The sequence below is a fragment of the Phoca vitulina genome, unplaced genomic scaffold (genome assembly GCF_004348235.1).
Source record: "Phoca vitulina isolate PV1807 unplaced genomic scaffold, GSC_HSeal_1.0 scaffold23, whole genome shotgun sequence".
Taxonomy (NCBI): domain Eukaryota; kingdom Metazoa; phylum Chordata; class Mammalia; order Carnivora; family Phocidae; genus Phoca; species Phoca vitulina.
Window position 1 is genome coordinate 9,099,378 of NW_022589726.1, and position 27,359 is coordinate 9,126,736.

General features: G+C 39.9%; 1 protein-coding gene and 1 long non-coding RNA gene across 3 annotated transcripts in view; one reads left to right on the top strand and one right to left on the bottom strand.

Moving 5' to 3' along the window:
* Window positions 1-27,359, top strand: part of CUNH12orf56 (chromosome unknown C12orf56 homolog) — a 97,121-nt gene that overhangs the window by 65,844 nt on the left and 3,918 nt on the right. Inside the window, exons 6-12 of the mRNA XM_032420212.1 lie at window positions 5,000-5,144; window positions 11,728-11,834; window positions 13,232-13,321; window positions 19,068-19,191; window positions 21,725-21,799; window positions 22,590-22,664; window positions 26,947-27,125. Of these exons, the coding sequence (XP_032276103.1) occupies window positions 5,000-5,144; window positions 11,728-11,834; window positions 13,232-13,321; window positions 19,068-19,191; window positions 21,725-21,799; window positions 22,590-22,664; window positions 26,947-27,125 (795 nt within the window). The remainder of the gene's footprint in view (window positions 1-4,999; window positions 5,145-11,727; window positions 11,835-13,231; window positions 13,322-19,067; window positions 19,192-21,724; window positions 21,800-22,589; window positions 22,665-26,946; window positions 27,126-27,359) is intronic.
* The window catches only part of LOC116642141, a 96,471-nt gene that overhangs the window by 38,828 nt on the left and 30,284 nt on the right, over window positions 1-27,359 (bottom strand). For both annotated transcript variants that reach the window (XR_004301317.1, XR_004301316.1), the window contains exon 3: window positions 4,924-5,001. This is a non-coding gene — a long non-coding RNA (uncharacterized LOC116642141). The remainder of the gene's footprint in view (window positions 1-4,923; window positions 5,002-27,359) is intronic.

Below are 27,359 nucleotides of genomic sequence, written 5' to 3' on the forward strand. Positions count from 1 at the left end.
ACATGTTTTAAAAATAGAATTTCCATATATTTTCATATGTTTACTTTACAAAAGTATCAGTTTTAATTTTAGTGCTTATTTAAGGTGATTTTAAAACTAAACGGATAATAAAATAGGCTTTAACTTTGTATATGCGTGACTTGAAATTTGTCCTTGAAAGTCAGGAGAGTTCTACCACTATCTTGACTCAGGAAAAGCATATTTCTTGCAAAGTTAATTCCTGAAGGCAACATATTTAAAATGCAGTAATTTAAAATGCACTGTGAGGAATGTGGTAATATGTATAAGATATACAAGACAGTTCTCTGCCTGCAAGGTACCGTCAGTTTAAAGGGAGTAAATACTCTTTGGGTTTTCAAATTAGAACTCTGTCACAAATGTGAGCTCTGTAACCTCACACGGATGCATAGGGACCACTGTGAATATATACACAGTGCTTTTGAGATAATCTATGATAAGCCTTTTCTAGCTATAAAGCATTATACAAATGTATTATTTATATAAAATATCCTGAAAATGAAAAAATACAGGAAATCCAGAAAAATGAAAAATACAGGAAAAGCAGAGCTCATCATTAGATCAAGAATCCTTCTTGCCATACCATTTGGGTGAATTTATGTTTTCTAGCTGATGAAAATATAAAATATCTGTTAAATTAATGAAAAATTTCCCCTTATTCTGAAATTGAATAATGGAGTCTTCTGGCAGTAGACTTTTTATTATTTAAATTAGTCAAAGTTTATCATCTATGTAAAGACAAATATTCTCTGAATGGTCAAAGAAACTGCGACTATATAGAAATATAGACTCCTGAATCTAACTTATATTTATGATGTATATGAGACCTCAATTCATATATGAATTGATTTTTTTTTTTTTTTATTTTTTAAGATTTTATTTATTTATTTGAGAGAGAGAATGAGAGAGAGAGCACATGAGAGGGGGGAGGGTCAGAGGGAGAAGCAGACTCCCTGCTGAGTAGGGAGCCCGATGCGGGACTCGATCCTGGAACTCCAGGATCATGACCTGAGCCGAAGGCAGTCGCTTAACCAACTGAACCACCCAGGCGCCCTATGAATTGATTTTTAGTATAAGGAGATTAGTGTGCTTTTTCTTACGAAATTTGGTTATTTATTTATTAAAAGATTTTATTTATTTACTTGAGAGAGAGACAGAGAGCAAGAAGAGAGGCAGAGGGACAAGCAGACTCTCCGCTGAGCACAGAGCCCACCACAAGGCTCCATCCCTGGACTCCGAGACTTGACCTAACTGAAGTCAGACGCTTAACCGACTGAGCCACTCAGACACCCCTGTTCTGGTTTTTTTGAAAGAAAAGTTTGGTATTACAGTCTGTTATCATAAGTGCCACAAGATAAAAACTGTTTTCTATATGGATTGCAGCAAATTGCTGACTAATGGGAAAAATAGGAAAGTCAAATTGAAAGTAATTCTGCTGGTATTCTTTCCAAGCTTGTGCTTTTCTAAGCTCATCAGTTTGTGAAAACTACATTCCTGCTATTTTTGCAGTTCTCAGAGAATAGAGGAATTTTATAGTTATTTTTTAAATGAAATGTAATTGTAATTAGAAGTGGATGTATAGGGAAGTGGGATCTCAAAGCTCGTTCCTATTTTATACCATTTATTAAATACTTACTGTGTGCTAAGCACAGACTAAAGTATCAAAACAATGGGATAGGTACTATAATCCTCTCCATTTTACAGATGAGGAAATTGAGGCACAGAGAGACTAGGTAACTTGCTCATGGTAATTACTCAGCTGAATAGAGGGAGATCTAGAACTCTGATCAGCCTGTCTGACCCCCGTGTTTATAATCGTGTTCTTCTGCCTCTGTGACTTTTTTTTTTTTTAAGATTTTGCTTATTTATTTGAGAAAGAGAGCACACATGAGTTGGGGGAGGGGCAGAGAGACAGAGGGGGAGAAGCAGGCTCCCACTTCAGCAGGGAGCCCGATGTGGGGGCCGATCCCAGGACCCTGGGATCATGACCTGAGCTGAAGGTAGATGATAAACCAACTGAACCACCCACTCAGTCGTTAAGTGTCTGCCTTTGGCTCAGGTCATGATCCCAGGGTCCTGGAATCGAGCCCCGCATCAGGCTCCCTGCTTGGCGGGAAGCCTGCTTCTCCCTCTCCCACTCCCCCGATTGTGTTCCCTCTCTTGCTGTGTCTCTCTCTGTCAAATAAATAAATAAATAAATCTTAAAAAAAAACCAACAAAAAACAACTGAGCCACCCAGGCACCCCTTGCCTCTGTGACTTCTATCACTGAATTCTTGTTTTTTTATTTTTTTATTTTTTTATTTTTTAAATTTTATTTATTTATTTGACAGAGAGAGACAGCAAGAGAGGGAACACAAGCAGGGGGAGTGGGAGAGGGAGAAGCAGGCTTCCCGCAGAGCAGGGAGCCCGATGCGGGGCTCGATCCCAGGACCCCGGGATCATGACCTGAGCCGAAGGCAGACGCTTAACGACTGAGCCACCCAGGCGCCCCGAATTCTTGTTTTTTTAAATATTTTATTTATTTATTTGTCAGAAAGAGAGAGCATAAGCAGGGGGAGGGGCAGAGGAGAGGCAAGCTCCCCGCTGAGCAAGGAGCCTGATGCGGGACTCGATCCCAGGAACCTGGGATCATGACCCAAGCCGAAGGCAGATGCTTAACCAACTGAGCCACCCAGGCTTCTCTATCACTGAATTCTTGATGATCATTTCTCTTTCAGGGTCTCCACTAGAAAAGAGACTGTTTTTTGGGGAAGTCTTAATGTTTTCGTTAATAAGGGCGGCTCATTGGGATGCCTGGGTGGCTCAGTCGGTTAAGTGTCTGCCTTCGGCTCAGGTCATGACCCCAGGGTCCTTGGATTGAGTCCCATGTCAGGCTCCTTGGTCAGTGGGGAGCCTGCTTCTCTCTCTGCCTGACGCTCCCGCTGCTTGTGCTCTCTCTTTCTCTGACAAATAAATAAATAAAATCTTTAAAAAAAAAATAAAAGAGCCTCATTGACTGGATAGAGAAGATCTTAGATTTTTTTTTTAAAAAAACGGGGGAGGTAGTGGGCAAGAGCCAAGATTCCATGTAGTAGTATTGGGATAAATGGTTGGTATCAAGATTTATGGAGTAGGTGGTAAAAAAATATATATATATATTTTTGAGAGAGAGAGAGACAGTGAGAGAGGGAACACAAGCAAGGGGAGTGGGAGAGGGAGAAGCAGGCTTCCCGCGGAGCAGGGAGCCTGATGCGGGGCTCGATCCCAGGACACTGGGATCATGACCTGAGCCGAAGGCAGATGCTTAATGACTGAGCCACCCAGGCGCCCCCCCCTTTTTTATTTTTTGGTAAAAATATTTTTAATTCAAGTCAGAAATTCTAGGAAGTTTCCATCAACCTACACAGAACATGAAATGCCTCTCCTACCATTACTTTGCACCCTTCTTTTCTTTCTTTTTCTTTTTTTTTTAAAGATTTTATTTATTTATTTGAGAGAGAAAGAATGAGACAGAGAGAGAGAGAGCATGAGAGGGGGGAGGGTCAGAGGGAGAAGCAGACTCCCCACTGAGCAGGGCACCGGATGTGGGACTCGATCCCGGGACTCCAGGATCATGACCTGAGCTGAAGGCAGTCTCTTAACCAACTGAGCCACCCAGGTGCCCCTCCACTTACTTTAAAGTAAGCTCCAGTAAGCTCCCAACGTGGGGCTTGAACTCATGACCCTGAGATCAAGAGTCACACACTCTACTGACTGAGCCAGCCAGTATGAACTTGGACAGGTCACTTAACCTCTCTATCATCCTATAAATGCAACAGTAATTCCCAGTTCTGCCCCCTTAGTGGGACTGAATGAGCTAGTCCATGAAAAGTGCCCAGGACAGGTACACAAATCACGACAACGGGGGGAAATAGGATTAGTGTGATATATAAGAAGTGTGGAAAAAGTGCTATGGGAGAGGTTCCCCATTCATGGTGGAACTAGGGAAAGGTTTAAGGGGAAGGTGTTCCTCTTTTCAGCAAAGCCAGCTTTTCCTGAACTGTGGAACACACACGGGTCAGTGACAAGAGATGAATGCATTTGGTACTCTGACATGGCAGGAAATAACTTCGAATTCCATAGTGGAAAAGTGATTCCTTTTCCAACTAGTCCAATCTCATTAGGGAGAACCTCTCAGCTTGGTGCCAAAAATGGCAGCTCTCTAACACGTGCTCATCTGCCTTTCTGTCAAAGAGAGGGAGGCCTTAGGCTTGGAATGTGGTGCATCAACTTAGAACTTGTGATGCTTTCATGCTATTTTTACAGTTACCTGCTATTTATGGCACATGATACTGGTTCTCCCTGTAAAGTAGTGATACAAAGTTTTCTTTATAAATAAACTTCTTGGGGCGCCTGGGTGGCTCAGTTGGTTAGGCATCTGACTCTTGGTTTCAGCTCCAGTCATGATCTCAAGGTCATGAGATCAAGCCCCTGGTCGGGCTCTGTGCTCAGCACGGAGTCTGCTTGAGATTCTCTCCCTCTCTCTGCCCCCCCTCTGCTCCCATGTGTGCGTGCACGTGCTTGTTCCCTCTCTCAAATAAATAAAATCTTACATAAATAAACTTCTCTACACACACAGACAAAGTGAGTTGATTTAAAGAAAAAATATGAAGCAAATAATATTACGTATGGTTCATTCAGTATGGTAAATGGTATGTGAACAAACCGTGGGCTAGGGAATGAAAGAGGGACAACAGTTTCTGAGGGGCACTGAGAGTACTCCTGATGTGCTGGATACCACTTGAGTAAAGGGGCATGGGGAAAAGTATGTCTGGAGAGTAATAAAAAGTTCAATCTGGGGAAAGCAAGGTTCATTACTAATGAGTAATAAAGCTAGAAGCACAAAGCTATATTAAAATTCCATTAGTAACAAAGTTTTACAAACCTTTCAATAATCGTTGATATTCCTCAACTGCTGTTTATCATTTTCACATGGAAATTTTTTTCTTGTGTTTCTGTAGATCTGAGGAGAAAATTAAGCACTTCAGTCAACTTAAATCTGAACTTTTTCTTAAAGACAATACTTTGAGGAAGATATTTTGCTTAATTACGGAACTTAAAGTAGCAGCCCAGAAAAACTTCATTCTGAAACGGCTTTTCTGGAAAGTAGGTGTTTTGTTTTATTTTTAATCTTTGAAACTTGTTCCACCTGTTTATCAAATGCAGTATAATCAAGCATAAAGTAAAATACAAATAAATGTCTTGTATTCAGAGCTGTATTTTATTTTATTTTAGAGGGAAAGAGAGAGAGAGCATGTGGGGGTAGGGAGGAGCGCAGAGGGAGAGGGAGAGAGAGAATCCTCCAGCAGACTCCCCACTGAGCGTAGAGCCCCAAGTCGAAATCAAGAGTCAGACTCTCAACTGACTGAGCCACCCAGGTGCCCTGATGGAGGCTGTATTTTAAAATGTTGACTAAATTTAATGCAATCATGACTCAGTACTTGAAATGTAACGTAATCCATAATGTGTATGTGTGTTGCAGGGGAGATGGGGAAAGAGGACAATGGCAGCAAAAAGACAATACCTTACCTGGGTTGGGTTGGTGAGTCAAAGATAATTAGAGGGGAAGCTTCTGGCATGCAAGATGTATGAGTATAGACAGTGAGATGGAAAAGCAGATTTCAAGAAAGTTTTACCTTAAAACTTACAATAAGTATACAATAAAAATATAATGAAAAAAGATTACTTTTGAGTGTAGGACTATTATTTTTAAAAAAGGTGACTCTTAGGGAGTCAAAGCAACCTAGCGCTCACTCAGCAAGTTACAGACTTACTCTACAAGACTTACTTAGATTCATTTTCAGTTTCAGGTGAAGGGATTCAGAAGCCCCAGCGAGTACTGGTGTGGTGCTAATGAGGCCTAAGTGAGGGGGTGAGCCCTGCCTTGGGTGGAGCTCATGTTGACTGCTATATGTTGTATCCGAATTCTGGCCAGTGCTCTCATAGTTGGCAACCTTTTATTGAGCAGCTGTAAAGTGCACAGCTTCCCCAAACATACAAGACAGTCCTGGCCATTTCTTAGAGTCTAAGTGCTTCACATGTAGGATGACCAACCATGTGGGTTTGCCCAGACTTGGGTGACCAACGTTCCCAGTTTGCCTAGGCCTGAGGAAGTTCGCAGGATATGGGACTTTCTGTACAAAACCTAGGACCATCCCAAGCACACTGGGATGGTGGATCACCCTAATTAGAGGGCATATTAGCTACATAGAATAGTATGTCAAATGTCCCATAACGCTGAAACAGTAACGACGATGTGCTGCAGTCTAAAGGCTTATACTGCCTACACCGTGTTAGGAACAGAACATTCAGGTTTTGACTCCAAAACTTCAGAGGACTGTGGAGAATATAGGGCCAGGCATCGAAATGACACCCAAGATGACTATGAACATGGAAATGGAGTTCATGTGGAAAGGCTAAGGAAATTGGTATATCCCACCCAAATATTCCTCTCCAGTCCATCCCACACATGGCATCAGTTTAATCTATCACTGTGTTGACCTCACTGGCTCAAAAACCTCTGGTGGCCCTCCCTACTAAGGACAAACACTTTGGCTTTGGCATTTAAGGCTCCTCACTAATGACCACTGTCACAGACTGCAAGTTTGGACAGGCATGGCCTTTATTTTAGCAACGTGGGTTTTCAGGAAGGGGCCAACATCTATCTACATAGGGCAGGCACTGGGCGAACTAACCCAGCTGTAGATGCTCCCAGGGAAGGCCCAGTGCTCAAGGGTGAGAGTGATCTCTACATAGTGTGCAAAATGAAACATCAGGGCATTCCAGCATGTGGGTGGATTACACCCAAATGTCTGCACAAACATTTGGCACCAGGAAGATCTGATTGTTTAGAGTTTGGCAACAGGGTCTAATGGAATGTTGGGTTGGGGAGGTGACAAGGATATAAAGGTTGTCAAGAGTAAACCTAGCAGCTGAGAGAGGACTGGCAAGGGACATAGCACAGGGCCCAGAGAAGTCCACTTAGATAAACTGGACACTATCACGAGATTGGATTTAAAGCAGATGGCTAGGTAGGAGAACTGAGGTACCTCCTACAGGTTAGACTAGGAAGAAAGGTGTTGATGTTGAATACCAGAGTGTTGGTCTGCAGGCCATTTAAGTGTCTCTCATCTTAAAATGGGCCTGATGCAGGTGGCTTTGGCTGTGGAGCAAAAGAAAGATGTAGAGAAAGAGAATGAAGCTAGGCCTAACCAACTCAACCCCACACTTCATTGTTTTCACCTTTTTCCTCTAAAAGCTCCAGGCACGTGGGATGACTCAAACACCCTGTCCTTTCCAGCCCTTCCTCATTTTCCCCTACTGTTCACCATCCCTATGCTACTCCTTCCATTTTCTCCTGTTAAAATCCTACCCACTCATTCTTCAAGGCTCAGCTCAAATGCTGTTCTTCCACCTTTCCTGTCATCCTCCACGGGGAACTTTGGAAACTTCCTCTTTCTCATCTGTTATGGCAGAACCTTCTTCAATGTTCTTTAATCTGTGCTGTTCAATAAAGTAGCCACTAGCCACACTGAATGTGGCCAGTGACTAAGGAAGTGAAATTTTAATTTTATTCCGTTTAATCAATTTAAATTTAAATAGCACCATGTGGCCAGTGGCTACCTATTGGACAATGCAGTTCTATGGCATCTCTCACAGCACCTTCTCTCTAACAATTCAACAAATATTTACTGCATGCCTGTTCTGTGCCAGGCATGGGAACAGGCATTAGAAAAGCGAGCATGAGTAAGATAGAGTTCATACCCTCAAGATTAGCACAGATACTCTCCTTTTCACTATAGTCATTGGCATATTATTCTTATTTACCATTATATGCTATAAGCTTCTTCAGGACAAGCATGTGTCTTACTCATCTTTGTATTCTCCCTAAGGCCTAACGCAATGCCATGTTTATACCAGGCCCCATAATCAATTCATATTGAACTGAAAGTTTATTCTCTTGTGAAAAATTAACCTGATCAGAAATCTAGGAATAGGAAACAAACTGAGGGTTGCTGGAGAGGAGGGGCGTGGGGGGATGGGGTAACTGGGTGATGGACATTAAGGAGGGCATGTGATGTAATGAGCACTGGGTATTATATAAGACTGATGAATCACTGACTTCTACCTCTGAAACCAATAATACATTATATGTTAATTAATTGAATTAAAAAATATTTAAAGAAAGATGTCTTTTAAAGTAAATTTATCCAAGTAAAAAAGTTAAAAAAAAAAAAAGAAGTCTAGGAATAGAACATTCATGTTCTGTTGCTTAATTGAAAACATTGCAGCTGTCCTTTAATGTAATGTCCTTAGATGGACTAAAATAGATCTTCTAATTCAGCTGTCAAAAATGAGAGGCCAAGGGGCGCCTGGCTGGCTTAGTTGGTAGAGCATGTGACTCTTGATCTCAGGGTCGTGAGTTTGAGCCCCATGTTGGACATGGAGCCTACTTAAAAAAAAAAAAAAAGCAGTAAAAAAAAAAAAATGAGAGACCAAAATGAATAGAGAGGGAAATAAAAGGCATATGGGCAGTCTCCTATTTGTGGTCTTTCCACACATGGTATGGGTCCTCTGCCCACCACCATGCCACCAAGACCTGGTAGCCTTATGTTCTCTTTCTTTAATCCATAACCACAATCTAGTCTCATATTCGTTTATACAGTTAACATATATAATAACAAAAGTCAACATTTTTATCTTCTTTTAAGAGCTTTTTTCTTTTATCTTTTTATTAAGTGGGCTCCATTGGAGCCCAACGTGGGGCTTGAACTCACAACCCTGAATCAAGACCTAAGCTGAGATCAAGAGTCAGACACTTAACTGACTGAGCCACCCAGGGACCCCTAGGAGCTTTTTTCTTTAAACAGTTATCATGGCTTTATGCTTAAGCAGTGGCCTTCCAACTTTGTGCTGGGCTCCCTGGAGAACATGAGGCTATGTGAAGCTTCCTTAAGAACCCTTCATTGGGGTGGCGAGATTAGAGGCATCTCTAATTTTTGGTTCCTGGGTAAGATGATGGAAAATTATACATATAATAATTTCATATAAATGAAATCTTACAAATATATATAATTGTATATAAATATATTATGTCTTATAAATTATAAACGCACACACACACAATTTCCCCTTTTGAAATCATCTGTATGGGGTATAATTTTCTTTTAGGTAATCTCTCTCTCTTTTTTTTTTTGACAATTTTCTTACAAATTATGAGAACCTTTTTTGGTAGGTTGACTAAACTACAGGCTTTAGGACAGATACCATGTCTGTTTGTCTGCTTTGCTCAAGGTAGTATCTCATTACCTAGCATAGTACCTGCTACATACCTGGCAATCAGTAGTTAGGTGTTCAGTGAATGAATGAGTGAAGGAAAGAGTTCTCCATTCATGTTCCTTCCTAACCCTTTATGTTTTCTCCATGAGGTTCTTTTTTAATTCAACAATTGTTTTTATTGTGGTAAAATACAGATAACATAAAATGTACAATTTTAGCTATTTTTAAGTGTATGGTCCAGTGGTGTTAAGTAGGTACATTATTGTGCAACCATCTCCAGAACTCTTTTCATCTTGCAAAACTGAAACTATACTCATTAAACATTAACTCCCCATTCACCCCTTCCTCCAGCCCCTGACAGCACCATTCTTTTTCCTCCTATGAGTTTAATTTCTCTAAATATCTCTTGTAAGTGGAATCACTCAGTATTTGTCTTTTTATCACTGGCTTATTTCACCTAGCATGTCTTCTAGGTTCATCAATGTTGTTGCATATGTAAAAATTTGCTTCCTTTTTAAGGCTGAATAATATTCCATTGTATGTAAAGACCACATTTGCTTATCCATTCTCCATTGATGGCTACTTGGGTTGCTTCCACATTTAAGCTGTTGTGAACATCACCATTGTGAATATGGGTGTGTAGATATCTCTGAGACCTTGCTTTCAATTCTTTTGGGAGTGTACCCAGAAGTGGGATTGCTGAATCCTATGGTAATTTTATTTCTTATTTTTTGAGGAACCATCATACTGTTTTCCACAGCAGCTGCACCATCGTACATTCCCACCAACAATGCATGTGGGTTCTAGTTTTCTCACATCTTTGTCAACAGTTGTTATTTTCTGATTTTTTGTAGTTTTGATTTGCATTTCTGTAATGATTAGTGATGTTGAGTATTTTTTCATGTGCTTTTTGGCCATATGTATATCTTCTTTGGAGAAATTATTGGGATATTTTACGGGTTTTGGTTTAAAGAGTTTTGACAAATGTACATACCCATCTAACCACCACCCCAATCAAGATTTAGAACACTTCTATCACCCCAAAAGGCTCATAGCCTTTGGCAGGCAGTTTCTTCCCATCCGTGGCCCTGGGCAGTCACTGTGCTTTCTGTCACTATAGATTAGTTCTACCTGTCCTAGGATTCCACTTACCCGGAAATGTACACTATGTACTCTTTTGTGCTGGCTTCTTTGGCGTAATAGTTTTGAGATTTCTCCATGTTGTTGCAGGGTGGTGGAAGATACCTTAAGAATAAAAGTTCCTGAACTAGTGAGCAGGTTGGAGATCACAATAACAACTGATAAATTTACTAAGCACTTGTGATGTGCTGAGCACCGTTCAGGCTTTACAGATACTATCTTATTGCAACCCCATCAGGTGACATTAACTCCATGTTAGACATGAACTGAGTCACAGAGTGTGTAAGTGACTTGCCAGGTATCATACAGCTAACCAGTGGCAGAGCTGGGATGTGAACTCAGAGTTAGTGTATAAAGCCACCACACTGTGCTCATTTCCCAGGGCCCTGGTAAATGGCAGCTCTTCTCAGAGGGCCTGGCATACAATCTGCTTCTTCTCCTCTTGTCCCTCTCTCCATCTGCCCTGCTCAGTCTCTTCTCATGCCCTACCACCTAAATAAAGGTACACATAATACCTGTCTAAACAAAGAGTCTAATTTGTCACTAGTAAAAAAAAGTCCTGGGGGGGGGGAATGAATAAGAGAGGAAAAGAGAAGCAATTACATTATATTTCTCATTAGTACCAACTTGCTTGATTTCATGGGCCAGTGCTTATTTCATGCTCGATTTATCTCATGAGACCGCGCAGAAGCACAAAAAAACTGGTTCGCACACTCTTAAGTCAGTGTTTATATTCTCCTGGAGATGGCAATCGACATTTCCACTGTATTAACAGAATTATTAGTATCATTCTTCACTGTCTTCATTAGGCTATACCAGTGCTGTGCCTTTGCTTCTAGGTTAGCAAACATTTTTAAAAAGTATTTTTCTAGCCATTATTCATTGTATCCTCACAAAGGCCAAATTACTTTGGAAAGGCAGGAATTATAGTAGCCTCCATTTAATATAGTATTCCCAGGTTACTGAATGATTTGCCTGAGATTATACATCTACTTCTGGAGGGACTTCAATATTAATGGTAGAGCCGGGCCCACTGGGGATCTCTCAGCCTCACCCCCTAGGCTTTAGCTCTAGCTCTGTTCACCAGGACAGTGGTCTCCTGGTTGTAAGTAAAAAGTGTTTTCAATTTGGGTTATGCTATTATTAATGAGAGATAATATATTTCATTTCGTCCCCAAAGAATAAATAATTTCTTCATATTTTTATTATGTAAAGATAGAGTTTTACCAACTGATAACCTAATGACCATCTTTCCTGCTTGCTTTCACAGACCAGTGACCTTTTTTATTTCCTGGTGAACAAACTTCATGAGTACTTGCCAGAGTCTAGGGATAAGAGCATACTTCAAAATAAAAGCCAAAGGGCTGATGAGCTGGTGTAAGTACTAACTGGATAGTCATAGATTTTTCTTCCCTCAGGGTATTAAAGATAAATGGAAGGCACTGGACAAAATATATACTGTATTAATGATTAATGGTGCTGCAAGTTTTGCTTCACATAGGTTTTTAAAAATAGCATTCATTTTGTTCTACTTTTTGGGGGGGGAGGAGCAAAGGAGGAGGGAGAGAGAAAATCTTTTATTTTTTTTTTAAAGATTTTATTTATTTGACAGAAAGAGACACAGCGAGAGAGGGAACACAAGAAGGGGAAGTGGGAGAGGGAGAAGCAGGCTTCCCGCCAAGCAGGGAGCCCCATGCAGGGCTCGATCCCAGAACCCTGGGATCATGACCTGAGCCGAAGGCAGACGCTTAACGACTGAGCCACCCAGGGGCCCCGGGAGAGAGAAAATCTTAAGCAAGTTCCACACCCAGCTCAGAGTCTGACACAGGGCTAGATCTCACAACCCCGAGATCATGACCTGCCCCTGGAGTTGTAAGTTTAATCGACTGAGCTACCCAGGCGCCCCTATTCTACTTTTTAAAGAAGGGTGGCTCAGTTGGTTAAGCGTCTGCCTTCAGCTCGGGTCATGATCTCGGCGCCCTGGGATCCAGCCTGGCTTTGGGCTCCCTGCTCAGTGGGGAGTCTGCTTCTCCCTCTCCCTCTGCCCGTCACCCCTCCCCCTCCACTTGTGTGCTCTCTCTCTCCCTTAAATAAATAAAATCTTTTAAAAAAATAAAGAAAGGCTATATAAGAAACTAGTAATATTGGTTGTCCCAAAGGAAAAAAAAAATGGGCGTCTGGGGGAAAGACACCTTTCACTGTATTCCTTTTTTTACCTTTGAAATTTTGAGCCAAATATTACCTACTTGAGAAAGTTAAAATTATTAAAAATAATTTTATTTTATTTATTTATTTTTACAGCGAGAGAGAGACTGCGTGCACACACAAGCAGGTGGAGTGGCAGAGGGAGAGGGAGAAGCAAACTCCCCACTGAGCAGGGAGCCCCATGTGGGGCTCGATTCCAGGACCCTGGGATCATGACCCCAGCTGAAGGCAGACGCTTAACCAACTGAGCCACCCAGGCACCCCTAAAAATAATTTTAAAATAGTGTGTGATTATCAGAAAAAAATGTTAAGGACAAAAAACCACTATGAAAATGACTTTTAATCCTGATATTCAGCTATTAATTAATTCATTGAACAAATATTGTTGAGTGTTTAGTACGCAGCAATCACAGAGTAGGGACTCAGACAATTAACATACAGAATTTCCTTTCCGTACGTTTTTCTGTATAGATATCTGAGAGCAATTCTATCAAGGATTACTAATTTTGTGAAATTCTGAACTTGTAATGCAATCATGCCACTTCTGTGCTTTTTTCTTTGTTTTCTAGAGCATGCATTGAAATTATACAGACTCTGGGACTGATGTTCAGAGAAACAGAAACTGAGTCATCGCGCCTGAACACATTGGCAGCTAAGCGGTAAGGTCTTTTAGGAGACCCTGGCACCTTGTAGTTACAACCCATTAACGACTCCGTTGAGTGTCTTCCAGAACTCATAGCTCTCTGACTTCTCTGTTCAATCCCCTTATAAGCATATTAAAATTCTTTGTCTCTCCACTTCCTTCTGTGATGAACAGATTAATTGGCACATAGTGAGTTCTCTCTGTCTCTCTGGATTATTAAGGGTACAAAGATTTTCTTAGCATAATTTTATCTTTTGTCATTGTCTGGTGAACTTGAAAAAGCCCAAATGCCCCATCATACTTTAAAAGCCAGGGGTTCTCTGGGGCGCCCGGGTGGCTCAGATGGTTAAGCGTCTGCCTTTGGCTCAGGTCATGATCCCAGGGTCCTGGAATCGAGCCCCACGTCTGGCTCCTGGCTCAGCGGGGAGCCTGCTTCTCCCTCTCCCTCTGCCTCTCCCCCTGCTCATGCTCTCTCTCTCTCTATCTCTGTGTCTCGAATGAATAAATAAAATCTTTTAAAAAAAATAAAAGCCAGGGGTTCTCTACTAGAATTTTACAGAGTACCCTTATACCCACATAACTGAAAGATTATATTGTAAAGGGAGGAGTTAATAGTAGCTTCATTTAATATATAATTGTGTGACCTTGAAGTGAATGACGGTGGGGGGGTTTATTAACATATAGAGTAAGCTGCTATAATAAAGATACACTAAAATATGTGGTCCACAGAAGATAGAAATTTATATCTTTTTCACATACTAGTCCAGAGTAGATAGTCAAGCTTTCCTCTAGAACATCAGCCAGAGACCTAGGTTCCCTCCCTTTTGTTGCTCTGACATCTTTTATTATGCTATCTCTGTCCCCATGGTTTATTGTGCTATCCCTGACTGACCTTCGTGACTTCATTAAACCCTATGGGGTGCAGGAAGAGAAGTGGAAGGCAAGCAAATTTCCTCTGTAAGAGAGGCATATTAGGCTTTTCTGCTCACATTCTGTTGATGGGGACTTCAGGCATATGCCCATATCTAGCTGCCAGAGAAGCTGGATGTGTCTGTGGTTGCATGGCTCTATACCTAGCTAAACTCTGGGTGGTGATATGGACACCTCTTATTAAAAGGAAGAACAAAAGAACGTACAATAGGGGGACAATAGCATTCTTTGCCACAGAAAATACGTGTTTGCATATTTTGTATATTATCTGCTTGATCTTTTTATATGATTTATAGACTATGAATTACATCCTGAGCCAGCGTTCTATAATCTTAATCTTTTCCCCACCCTCATCAACTGTTTATTTAAATTTTCTGTATTAGAAAGTAGAAGGAAAATGAGGGCCATGGGCTCTAAAACATGTGAACTAGGGAGAAGAATAAAAACTTTTAGTAATGTTTGTTCTGGCTGTTTATTAGAGAACTTTACAAATGAATTTCGATGATAATATTCATGAACATTTCTTAAGCAACCTGCTCTGTGCCAGGGACTATGGGCGTACTATGCTGTATACCAGGATGGCCAAACATTTCTATAAAGGGCCATAGAGTAAACATTTTTGGCTTTTCAGGCCATAGAGTCTCTGTTGCAGCTACTCAACTTTGCCACTGTATCATAAAAGCAGTCAAAGACAATATATAAATGAATGAGCACAGCTCTGTTCCAATAAAGCTTTATTTATAAAAACAGGTTCTGGGCTATTTGGCCTGCAGGCCATAGTTTGTTGACCCCTGCTTTACAGCAAACAAGGAAGACACACTCCATTACTCTCTTATTTTCTCTGAATACTTTTTTTTAAAAGATTTTATTTTTTTAAAAGTAATCTCTATACCCAACGTGGGGCTTGAACTTAAAACTCTGAGATCAAGAGTTGCATGCTCTACTGACTGAGCCAGCCAGGAGCCCCCTCTGTATACTTCTTTATGCAGTTGATAGTACCATTTCCCCAATCTCCAGGATAGAGATTCAAGATTACTTCTTATATTTTTATCTTGCCACATTGAATTATTGCTGAATCATGTTACTCTTTTTGTCCACCTTTTGATCCCTACCTCTCTCAATCTGAGTTGAAAAACCATCAGTCTTACTAACCTCTGCTCTGTTTTTAATTGTTCTGTCTTAACTTGGTTTGGCCACATCAGCCCTACTATAGCAGGCCTCTTTCCTGATATGACTAATTCTTTTCATGTATTTCAATGTATATATTATATTGCTATAATAGAGTCTGGTTGTAAAACTAATGTTTCAGCCAATTTTGACATGCATAGGGTCAAGTCATGTTACCTGTAGCCTTAACTAGTGCAGCTAATGTCTAATATAACTGCATTAGTCTTCTATTACCCTGTAACAAATCACTGTAAACTCAGTGTTAAGCCAATATAAATTGTTTATCCCACAGTTTCTGTGGATCAGGAAATCTGGGCATAGCTCAGTTGGATCATCTTGCTCTGGTTTTCACAAGATGGCAGTCAATGTGTCGGCTGGGGCTGCAGTCTCATCAGAGGCTTAGGGTCATCTTCCAAGCTCATTTGGGTTTTTGTGGCCAGCACTAATTTCTTTATAGCTATAAACTCATGATGGCTTGCTTTTTGGCAGGAGACTATCTCTGAGCTCAGAGAAGCTCTAAGCACTCTTTGAAGGGCTCAAATGGATAATCAGGCTCACCCAGAATAATCTCCCTTTGATTAACTCAAAAGTCAACAAATTAGGAATCTTAATTATGTATGCAAAATCCCTTTACCTTTCTCATCTAACATAACATAATCACAAGAGTAATAGCCTAATATATTCACAGGTCCTGTCCATACTTAAGGGGAAGGGATTATTTAGGGTGTATATACCAGGGGGCAAAAATCTTGGAAGCCATATTAGAATTCTGCCTAACACAATAACACAGACCGACTTCTAAGACCATGAGTTTACCTTTCAAAGTCTGTATATATATTATAAAATATATTGCAATGCATTCAAAATTCTCACATTGGAAATAATAACAATCTAAACAATGAAAGTATCAAAATTGTTGGCACCATTTTTTTAAGGCTGTGATGTCAATCCTATAATAAAGTCTTTATTTTGGGGATGAAACTACCATTTAGATTAAAATTTCTTCTATTATTGACCTAGTGGATTTTAAATAGTGTCAGCAGGAGGAGTAGACTTCAAATTAAATTCCATTTGAGCAAATAAAAAAGCATTTAATCATTTCAGCATTTTCCTCTTTATTTTTTTCATAAGTAAAGATTTTATGAGCTCAACTCAGTTCACTGAATTCTTCTTGAAATGTGCCATAAATCCATTCATATTTTAATACTGTTATGGTTGAATTCATATATTATCACAGAAAGTGACCCAGAATTTGAGAGTTCCTTCCCTTAACCCTGGATATATGATACTTGGAAAAGAAGCTGTTGCTGAAAATAAAGGACTTTAAATAGATCAGTAAATGGAATGTCATTTCAAACTTAATATCAAGAAAAGCTTCTAAATGAAATGTTTTGTTGATTTTTGGAAGGATCTTCTAAAAGTAAGATTGGCCATTTTAAAGGAGCCTGAGTAAAACATGAACAAATATCCTGTAGGACATATCCTGCTTTTTTGAGAAGTGTGCTGACATGATTCTTATTTTGCAGATATAAGAACTGACTTGCTTTTTGAGTTGGAGAAAGGAGGGGAATTCTATTTTTATTAAAATTTTGGTTCATCATGAACTTCTAATCATGGTAATGATTTAAGTGATTGTAAAAAGATTAGGAAGCCTCAAATATTACTAAACAGGGATTGTTTATAGTTTCCTTTATTCCATTATGAAAAGAATGCTTATGGTTATAGAGGATTTTTATGTAGTCCTATCTGTAACTTTTTACTACTCCCATTGTCAAAGCTACTCTGATACTGTCTTCAGTTAGGCAACTGATTTTCCTAGTGATCTGCTTTTGGCTCCTTTTCAACTATACATGAATTGTATAACATACATGACGATGGTACTGCCAAACCTCATCTCCTTAGGAGCCTAAGTTTGGATTGTGATTTTTTTTCCTTCTCATTTTCAAATAATAGGGTACATTATTCAAACATATAGTAACAATTTAAATGAGTTATTAGTGTAGGTTAATGGATAGTACACTTCTTTTGAAAGGAAAAGACTAAAAGTAATACTAGTTTTATTAACTAATAGCTAGTAGTCTTCAGTGGAACAGTAAGCCTCTGAAATGCTTTGTTTAAAAGAAGAGCTCCATCCTAATTTTTTTTTTTTTGTGCACTGTTTTTGGGAATATAAGTTGGTACAGCCACTCTGGAAAACAGTATGGAGGACCTCAAAAAACTAAAAATATAAGTACCATATGATCCAGTAATTCTATTTCTGGGTAGTCATCCAAAGAAAATGAAAACACTAATCCAAAAAGATGTATGCAACCCTATGTTTACTGCAGCATTATTTACAATAGCCAAGATATGGAAGCAACCTAAATGTCTACTGATAGATGAATGGATAAAGAAGATGTCGTGTATATATACAATAGGATATTATTTTGCTATAAAAAAGAATGAAATCTTGCCATTTGTGACAACATGGATGGACCTAGAGGGTATTATCCTAAGTGAAATAAGTCAGACAAAGACAAATACCATATGATTTCACTTATATGTGGAATCTAAAAAACAAAGTAAACAAACAAATAACAACAAAAAGAGAAACTGACTCATAAATACAGAGAACAAACAAGTGGTTGCCAAAGGGAGGAGAATGGGGGGAATGGGTAAAACAGGTAAAGGGGATTAAGAGGTACAAATTTAAAATAAGTAAGTCACGGGGATGAAAAGTATGGCATAGGGAATATAGTTAGTCATACGGTAATAACTTCATTTGGTGACAGATGGTAATTATACTTATCGTGGTAAGCATTTGATAATGCATATAATTGTTGAATCACTATCTTATACACCTGAAACTAATATGTCAACCAAATTTCAATTTAAAAATTTTAAAAAGAGTCCTAGAGTCAAAAAACCTGTGATTAAATAAGCATTAAGAAAAGCTTCATACAGCAGTTTCTTTGTCCTGGAGATACACAGTGCATATGAGCATATTAAAACTTCTGTGAAGTCCAATAGTAAAGATATCCAATGAACCGGTTTAACCAAGTATCTCCTATACCTCTTTCGACCACAGAATCTATTTTGACTATATTACTGCCTGGAATTAATAGTCCATAAGAAAGCCCTTTGTGGGGGAGGGCAGAAAGAGCCCTTTGGAAAATACCGCTTTAATTGAAATCACCCAGATTTCCCTTAAGTCCAGACTTACTAAGTTTTCTAAGCTATGTGAACTTCTAGAACTATACTCGCTTTGAGGGGTACCTGGGTGGCTCAGTCTGTTAAGTGATGGACTCTTGATTTTCAGCTCAGGTCATGATCTCAGGGTCGTGAGATTGAGCCCCGGGTCAGACTGCGTGCTGGGCGTGGAGCCCACTTAAGATTCTCTCTCTCCCTCTCCTTCTGCCCCTCCCACCCCTGCTCTCGCACTTGTGCACACTCTCTTTAAAAACAAAAACAAAACTTGCTTTGAGTCAAAAGACCAAGACATTATATATTTTCACTTAAATGTTTTACCACTACTTAATTGTCTGCATGTCCAAGGATCCAAAAGTTCAGTCAAGAATGGTCTGCAATGCTTTATACTTTTAATTATAGTCAGTGTCTACAAACTTGGCTTTACCATTTTTCTTTTCAAACTTTATTCATTAATTGCCTTTTATTTATTTTTTCAGGGGAACATTGCTTAATCTTTTGGTAATTTTAATTAGTGAACCTCAGATTCCAAAATCTTGTCCTGTGTTTGATATCCAGTTGATGGCTGACTCAACTTTAGTTGAGATGTCTTTCGATGCTGAGGTGAGATGAGAATTTGGGGGCAGACTAAATATAATATGTAGGGGTGTCCTGGCTTCCTGTCTTCTAATGTGGAGCATGATATTGTAGAATATAGAAATATAATTTAATCAAAGAGTAAATATTTTGCCATTAACCTCAAAACTTAGATAGCTATTCTGTCAATATTAATATATCGGTTTTATACATTTTAAAGTATGTATACTGGGGCGCCTGGCTGGCTCAGTCAGTTAAGCCTCTGCCTTCAGCTTAGGTCATGATCTCAGGGTCCTCGAGTCCCGCATCGGGCTCCCTGCTCAGTGGGAAGCCTGCTTCTCCCTCTGCCTGCCATTCCCCCTGCTTGTGCTCTCTCTCTCACTCTCTCTCAAATAAATAATATCTTAAAAAAAAAAAAAGAAAACAATAAAGTATGTATACTAAGAAAAATAAAGTATGTATACTAAGGAAAATAATTAGTATTCAGTATGTATTCGATAATCTGTTTGTCTCTATAAAATATTTATGTATATCTAATTCCACAGTAGGGGTCTAATAGTAAAAAAGCACTTTTTTTTTTTTTTTTAAGATTTTACTCACTTGAGAGAGAGCGAGAGCAAGAGAGAGAGAGAGCACAAGCAGGAGGGAGGGAGGGAGGAGAGGGAGAAGCAGGGAGCCCGATGCAGGACTCAATCCCAGGACCCTGGGATCATGACCTGAGCAGAAGGCAGACGCTTAACCAACTGAACCACCCAGGCGCCCAAAAGAGCAGTCTTTAAAAGATTTTAGGGCTAACTCTCTTGCCTTAGTTTACCATCTCCTTATCTATCTAAGTAGTGCAAACGCAGCGAGAATTACTTGTTTTTCTAAGGTTTTACTAAAACATTAGAGATATCAGACTATCTAGAAAGCATATAATCTGAGAGAATAAATCAGCTTAATATTAGTTTGAGCAGAACAACACAATTTTTTTTAAAGGATGGGATATGATTTGATAGTTCTTAAACATACAATTAGAGTTATGTTTTAGAAAACTCTTAGATGTATTCAGTCACTCAGTAAATATTTATTGAAACTCTATAATGAGCTAAACAGTGTGCTAGGCAGTGGGGTCCCAACAAGAAGCAAAACAGACGCAACCTCTGCCCTCACTGGTTTATAGTCTGGTTAGAGAGACAGACGTTAATTAAATATAACATGAATATAATATTCATCTGTATGAATATTATAGCCCTATTCATATATATGAATATTAGAGACTATGTGGAGTATCTATGATACAATTTTCAACAGCGGAGTAAGTGGATTAGGGATTAAAGAGTGGGATGGAAGCAAGACTCAGGCAGGGCTAAGAAGCTAGTGCAGTTGTCCAGGTGAGGAATGACAGAGGCCAGAGTGAAGCTATCCTCAACCCCCGAAACGAGACTTAGGCCCTCATTTTAGAGCTCTCCTAACTTTCTATACTCTTCTTTCAGAGCTCTTATCTCAGTTAGCAACGAGGCATTTATTTATTTGATTGTTAGACTGTTGTTTGTCCCCCACTATCTTCCATGAGGGCACTGTCCATGTCTCTGTTGCTCCACATTGTATCCCCAACACTTAGTACAGTGTCTGATGCATATTTGTTGAGTAAATTAATGAAGAAAAGAAAAGGGATGGTAGTTGTAAAGAGGACAGATTCCAGAAATTTTTAGGAAATTGCATCAACAGGTTGATGTGAAAAAAAAATTCTGGCCTGGGTGTCAGATAAGAATTACAGCAAGAAGAGTAGGTTCAAAAGGGAAACAATGAATTTGGTTTTGGATTCACTGACTTGATTGCCTATGGTATTTCCATATAAAAATATGTAGTGGGCAGAATAGATAGGTCTGAGTTTCCTGCTTTTAGACTTGGTGATCTTTTGCACCTGGGCTATTAGTGCAGCCATGAGCAGATCATATACATTTTGGTTCCAAGGTCTAACAGACTGGGAGATTTCAAACTAGAGCTCTTTCTTGCGAAGAATACTGTTTGTGAAGATGTGCTGGCCTGCGGCAATGCCCACAGGCATAGCTCTCATGCCCCAAGTGGTGTATGGGCTAGAAGAGCTACTTGAGGCTAGAAAACAGCCTCACTAACTGGAGTTCTTGCAAGAAAAAAAAGAAAAGTCTCTAAGCCCTATATTTACCCATTTTACAGACTGGGCATAAGCTTAAATTTCCCAATCTCCTACCTTAACTCTAGGGAACATATTTCAATAGTCTTGAAAGGATGTAGGGTTATTGATCTGAATGATTTTGCAAATCAAGTGTGCAGTTTTTTTGTGTGTTAGCATTCTGTGGGCCATTGTATCTTCTTTCCCTGATCCACCTTCTTAAACATTATTCAATGTGTAGTCTTTTTATGAGAGCCATTTTTTTGGGGGGAGGGAATATCTGAACCAAACAACAGGAAAACTGACCACACTCATTATATTTTCAGTTAATCAAAAATTCTTTTATAAGTACCTAATGGTAACCAGGAGAAATTACCATTTTTTTTGGCTCTGCCAATTATATTGTCTTATTATTTAAAATTCTAGTTACAGAAGCTTATTGTGGAATATACAGATACAGCTACGGCACTTTTATACGAGATACTTCTTGTCTTTCAGCAGGTACAATATATATTTTTATCATACATATTATATTGTATGATTGTTATATATATCATATGACTATTACATACCTGTGATTATATATCATATGAATAATATACCTTTAGTATATTTGTATTAGAGATGGACTCCAAAATCAGCTGACTTAAATGATACTACTTTTGCTCTTAAGTACTCATCTAGTTTATTTTCCTAAATGCTTATTTTATTTTTAATTTTTTTTTCTAAATACTGATTATAGAGAGTTCATTAATCAAGATAAAATGTATTAGACGGTGGGGTGGGAGGGATGCGGTGACTGGGTGATAGACACTGGGGAGGGTGTGTGCTCTGGTAAGCGCTGTGAGTTGTGCAAGACTGTTGAATCTCAGATCTGTACCTCTGAAACAAATAATGCAATATATGTTAAGAAAAAAAAAAAAGATAGCAGGAGGGGAAGAATGAAGGGGGGGAAATCGGAGGGGGAGACGAACCATGAGAGATGATGGACTCTGAAAAACAAACTGAGGGTTCTCGAGGGGAGCGGGGTGGGAAAATGGGTTAGCCTGGTGATGGGTATTAAAGAGGGCACATTCTGCATGGAGCACTGGGTGTTATGCACAAACAATGAATCATGGAACACTATATCTAAAACTAATGATGTTATGTATGGGGATTAACATAACAATAAAAAAATAAAAAAAAAGAAGATGGAGAGAAAAAAAGATAAAATGTATTAGAGAATGAATATCTTTTCATGTATAAGTTGGACTTCATGAACATAACTTGTTTATTTCCTTGAGTCTTTCAGGGAAATCTTGGATTGGGATCAACAAAGTTTGCTATTAGCTGGATGATGTCCTTCCTACAAAGTCGTCCTCCCATAGTAAGTACCAAGAAGCAAAAACAAGACCACCACTCACAGCTAATTAAACAGGTGCTCTTGTGCTTAATAAATAAAATACAAATTTTCTCTATAAGTAGTCATTTATAAAACAGAAGCAAAATGTAAATCTGATGATTTTATTATTTAATTAAAATAAAGCATTTTTATATTTGGGGCCTGAGTGCTTAAGGTACTGAAATGATATCCTTTTAAAAAAAAAATTTTATTTTTTTTTTTTTTGAGAGAGAGCATGAGCAGGGAGGGGCAGAGAGAGAGGGAGAGAGACTCTTAGGCAGGCTCTACACTCAGCACAGAGCCCGATGCAGGGCTGTCTCATGTCCCTGAGATCATGACCTGAGCCAAAATCAAAAGTCAGATGCTTAACCAACTGAGCCACCCAGGCGCCCCCTGAAATGATCTCTTAAATGTGATCTTCATTTCAGGAAAAACCCTAAAATATATTCTATAGGAAACAGAATATATTAAAATACTGGCTGTATAAGTAAGTGAAAATATTAACATGTCTTTTTTAAAAAAGATTTATTTATTTATTTGAGAGAGCGAGCGAGCAAGAGTGAGCAGGAGGGAGGGGCAGAGGAGAGGAAGAGATTCCTTAAGCAGACTTCCCACTGAGCGGGGAGCCTGACAATGCAGGGCTGGATCCCAGGATCCTGAGATCACGACCTAAGCTGAAATCAAGAGCAGGCTCCTTAACCAACTGAGCCACTCAGGTGCCCCCTGAACATTTATCTTTTTTTTTTTTTTAAAGATTTTATTTATTTATTTGACAGAGAGAGACACAGCGAGAGAGGGAACACAAGCAGGGGAAGTGGGAGAGGGAGAAGCAGGCTTCCCGCTGAGCAGGGAGCCCGATGTGGGGCTCGATCCCAGGACTCTGGGATCATGACCTGAGCCGAAGGCAGACGCTTAACGACTGGGACACCCAGACGCCCCTCCCTGAACATTTATCTTAAACAATGAGTATGAGTTGGCGAGTATGAATTAACACTTGGGCTCACTGGGGTACTCTGTCCTGGCTACCGCCATCCTAGTCCATAGTACCACTGTCTCTGTCCTTGACATTACAATCACATCTACATGGTCTGTCCCTATCTTCCCACCAACTAGTCAAAGGGATCTATTAAAAAAAAAATCTGATTATGTCATGCCTTGCTTTAAATCTCTCATAAAAAAGAGATAGCCTACAAGGCTCATCTAGTCCCTCACTCTCCCTACATAGTAGGCCTCTTAATCACTGCCAACCTCCAACACCCCCAACTCCATCACAGGACCTTCACTGGTCCTTCTGCCTGTCTGAAATGCTTTTCCCTCCTTGTTCCATGTTAACTCCTACTAATCCTTCAGGCCTCAGTGCCCCTTCCTGGGACAGGGTGGAGGGATGATTTTCTCACCTCTGACTAGATCAGCTCCCCCATTATTGGCACACATAGTCATAGCTTGGTGTCTTCTTCCTTCCCTTCATAGGACTTGTTACTGTTGCAGTTGGCATTTGTTGGTGTTACTATTTGGTTCTTCCCTGTGGTAGCCCTTAGTGCCCACATACATTCTGGCTCTCTCTCCTTCCAGGCACATGGTAGGATTGTACTTCCCTCCCCACTTGTAATTAGGTAGGTCTCTGTTCTTGCTTTTGCCAATGGAATGTGAGCATCAGTAGCCTGTGTCACTTCTTGCCAGAAGGTTTAAGAGCAAGTGCATGCTTCTCTGCATTATCTTTTCCTTCTGGCATGGTGACTGGCAGCATTCCATAGAGTCCTCAGTGACTACAATGAATAGAACCCCCTCCCCCCACCCCGCCAACCCATAAGGGACATCCAGTGTGAGCAAGTGGTAAACCTTTGTTGTGAAATTTATTACCACAATATTTTATGAAATTTGTTACCACAGTACAACCTAGTCTGTCAAGACTGACACAATGTCATTCTCCCCCAACAGACTCCAAGTGCCATGAGGGTGGGAGCTATGTCTGTTGTGGTAGGCACATAACGGATATTCAATAAAATATCTGCTGAATTAATTCTATAAAAGTTTCATCCCTTAATCTCTTCTCATTTCCCCAAACTTAATTTTCCTTTATTCATTCATATATTCATATATTCAATCAACATACATTTAATTGGAGATCTCTTCAAAAAGTAGTAAACCAAACTAAATTTTCATTGCTAATGGAGGATTTGACATGACATAATATGTTCTCTTTTCATATACAAACATGCCTCTGTTGGCCATCAGCGGTTCCCTACTTTGGGCTATTTTCTATAGTTATGCTGAGTATGCCCTTGGGAATGTAGATTTTCTTGCCAGATCCCTGTGACATATGTTTACAAAAATCTGGTTAGGGCCAGAGGGTACACTCGTCAGTATTACAGCCAGCTGCCTTATAGAGACTGAGCCCATGGACTTGGCTCCTTCAGCAGCACACAGACGCTCACTAGTCACTGGCTCCCTTCAAGGAGTATCATAAAGTTCTAGTCATTCATGGCAAGAGAAGCTCTTATGTGCAAGATGCAACAACCTATCATCACACATCTGAACTGATGTGTGAAGTCTGGGGGTACTAAAGACTCCAAGCCACAGGGAAGTTTCTTTATCAACCTCTAGGGTTGGTTCACCAAAGGAACTGAGTATGAAGCCAGTCTGTGACCATAAAGTATGCCAGGATGAAAGGTGGCAAAAGGACCACTAGCACTGTTGAAAGCTTCAATATTAACTCCGTTCTGAAGAGTATGGGTAGAAACAGGCCATTTGAGCGAAATGTGCAAGCAAGAAAACTGTTGTGATCATTGAATCTACCTGCATGTCAGTCAGCTCTGATTCTCTTGCTTGGTTAGAGCAAGATGCAAAAGAACTTAAAAATTTAATCCCCAAATGGTCATTGCTTTGTTCTACTGCTCCAGACTCTCCAACCTCAATCTGTGTTTGCCTGACACCGTATTTAGTCAATATGTGTAAACAGATCTGAATTGGGGTGAACCCACTCCAAACCACCCGTCCTACTTAAGAAGGGCCAGTACCAACATCAATAGAAAAGGCAACACATTTATTGATACTAATTTTTTTTTTAAAGATTATTTATTTATTTATTTGACAGAGAGATAGAGAGAGAGCACAGGTAGACAGAGCAGCAGGCAGAGGGAGAGGGAGAAGCAGGCTTCCCGCCAAGCAGGGAGCCCAATGTGGGGCTCGATCCCAGGACCCTGGGATTATGACCTGAGCCGAAGGCAGACACTTAACCGACTGAGCCACCCAGGTGCCCCTATTGATACTAATTTAATGGGCATGCAAAGGGACCTGGTTAGAGCTTGAAAGGACACTAGAGTTCCTTCCTGTTTTTATAGTAGCCTACACTTACGCATAGTTGTTTGAAAATGTGCCCCCCTCAAAAACAAACAAACAAACAAACAAAAACTTGTGGAATCCATTGTTCTTGGTTTTTGTTATTTGGTTCTGTTTTTTTACACTAAGTGTAGGGGCTTGAACTCACGACCTCAAGATCAAGAGTCGCATGCTCTACCAACGGAACCAGCCTGATGCCCCTTGGTTCTGTTGTAAATGACTTTTTTGTGTGTGTGAGAAGCAGCAACTCAATAACTTCACATTATTGCTACTATTTCCATTTTAACTTCCCCCTCAGAAATGATAGCAGACATACTCTTGATGAAAACCCCAGCTAACAGGGACATCAACATCACTTGCTTGTGTCAAGCCTGGTTTTCTTTGCTTTCTCACTTAGTGTTTCTTAAGGTGTTGTCTGAGGAACAAAACCATCAGAATTGTTTATGGTAAATATCTCGGGGGGGGGGCGGTCAGGATAATGCATGTGTATTGAGCTAACTAGGTGATTTTTATGCACACTAAATTTTGAGAACCAGCGCCTTGGAGGAACCCTCTTTGAAAGTCCCAGGAAGTTTATATCTGGGGGCCATTTGTCCTTCACAGTAGAAGAGAAGAGAAACCATCTTCCGTCCTGGAGGAGGCCATGGACCTTTCCAAGCTCCCCTTCTATCCAATGTTCTCCTTTTACATTGGAACCAAATTTCCTTGAAAGTATTCATTCTGATTCTGCTTAGAGGGGGGCGAATGGTAAACCCAATTGGTCTATGGTCTGGTGCTCTCTGAGTACCATTTCAGTGAGAAACAGTGCAAGAGTATTGGTATAGGGGTGGTGAGGACTTCAGCCTAGCTTTAGAGGTGAGGCCCCAGCTGAAACAGGTGCCTTATGGGTGGCATGCGGCCTACATGCAACTGCTTTTTTCTTGTTTAGATCACTTTCGTGGCCAGTATTGTGAAACAAATGGTAAAGGGGCTTTCAGCTTCATTTCAGTTGCTAAGTCCCAGCCAAGCAGTTCTGTTGTATCAACAATTTTACATCCTCAAGAGCTGCCTGCGGTACAGCAAGACTTTAGCTGAGTATATTAGGAACGACTACAGAGTAGAATTCAGGTAAGAAAAGTCTGAATCTAATCTGCAGTAAAATCCACTCATTTCTGATTTTCAGGCAGAACTGCAACATGGCCCAATATGTAGAAGATGAAATGAAGATGGGCAATTCTGGTTTTGTTTTTATTTTTTTTTAAAGATTTTATTTATTTATTTGACAGAGAGAGACAGAGCGAGAGAGGGAACACAAGCAGGGGGAGTGGGAGAGGGAGAAGCAGGCTTCCCGTGGAGCAGGGA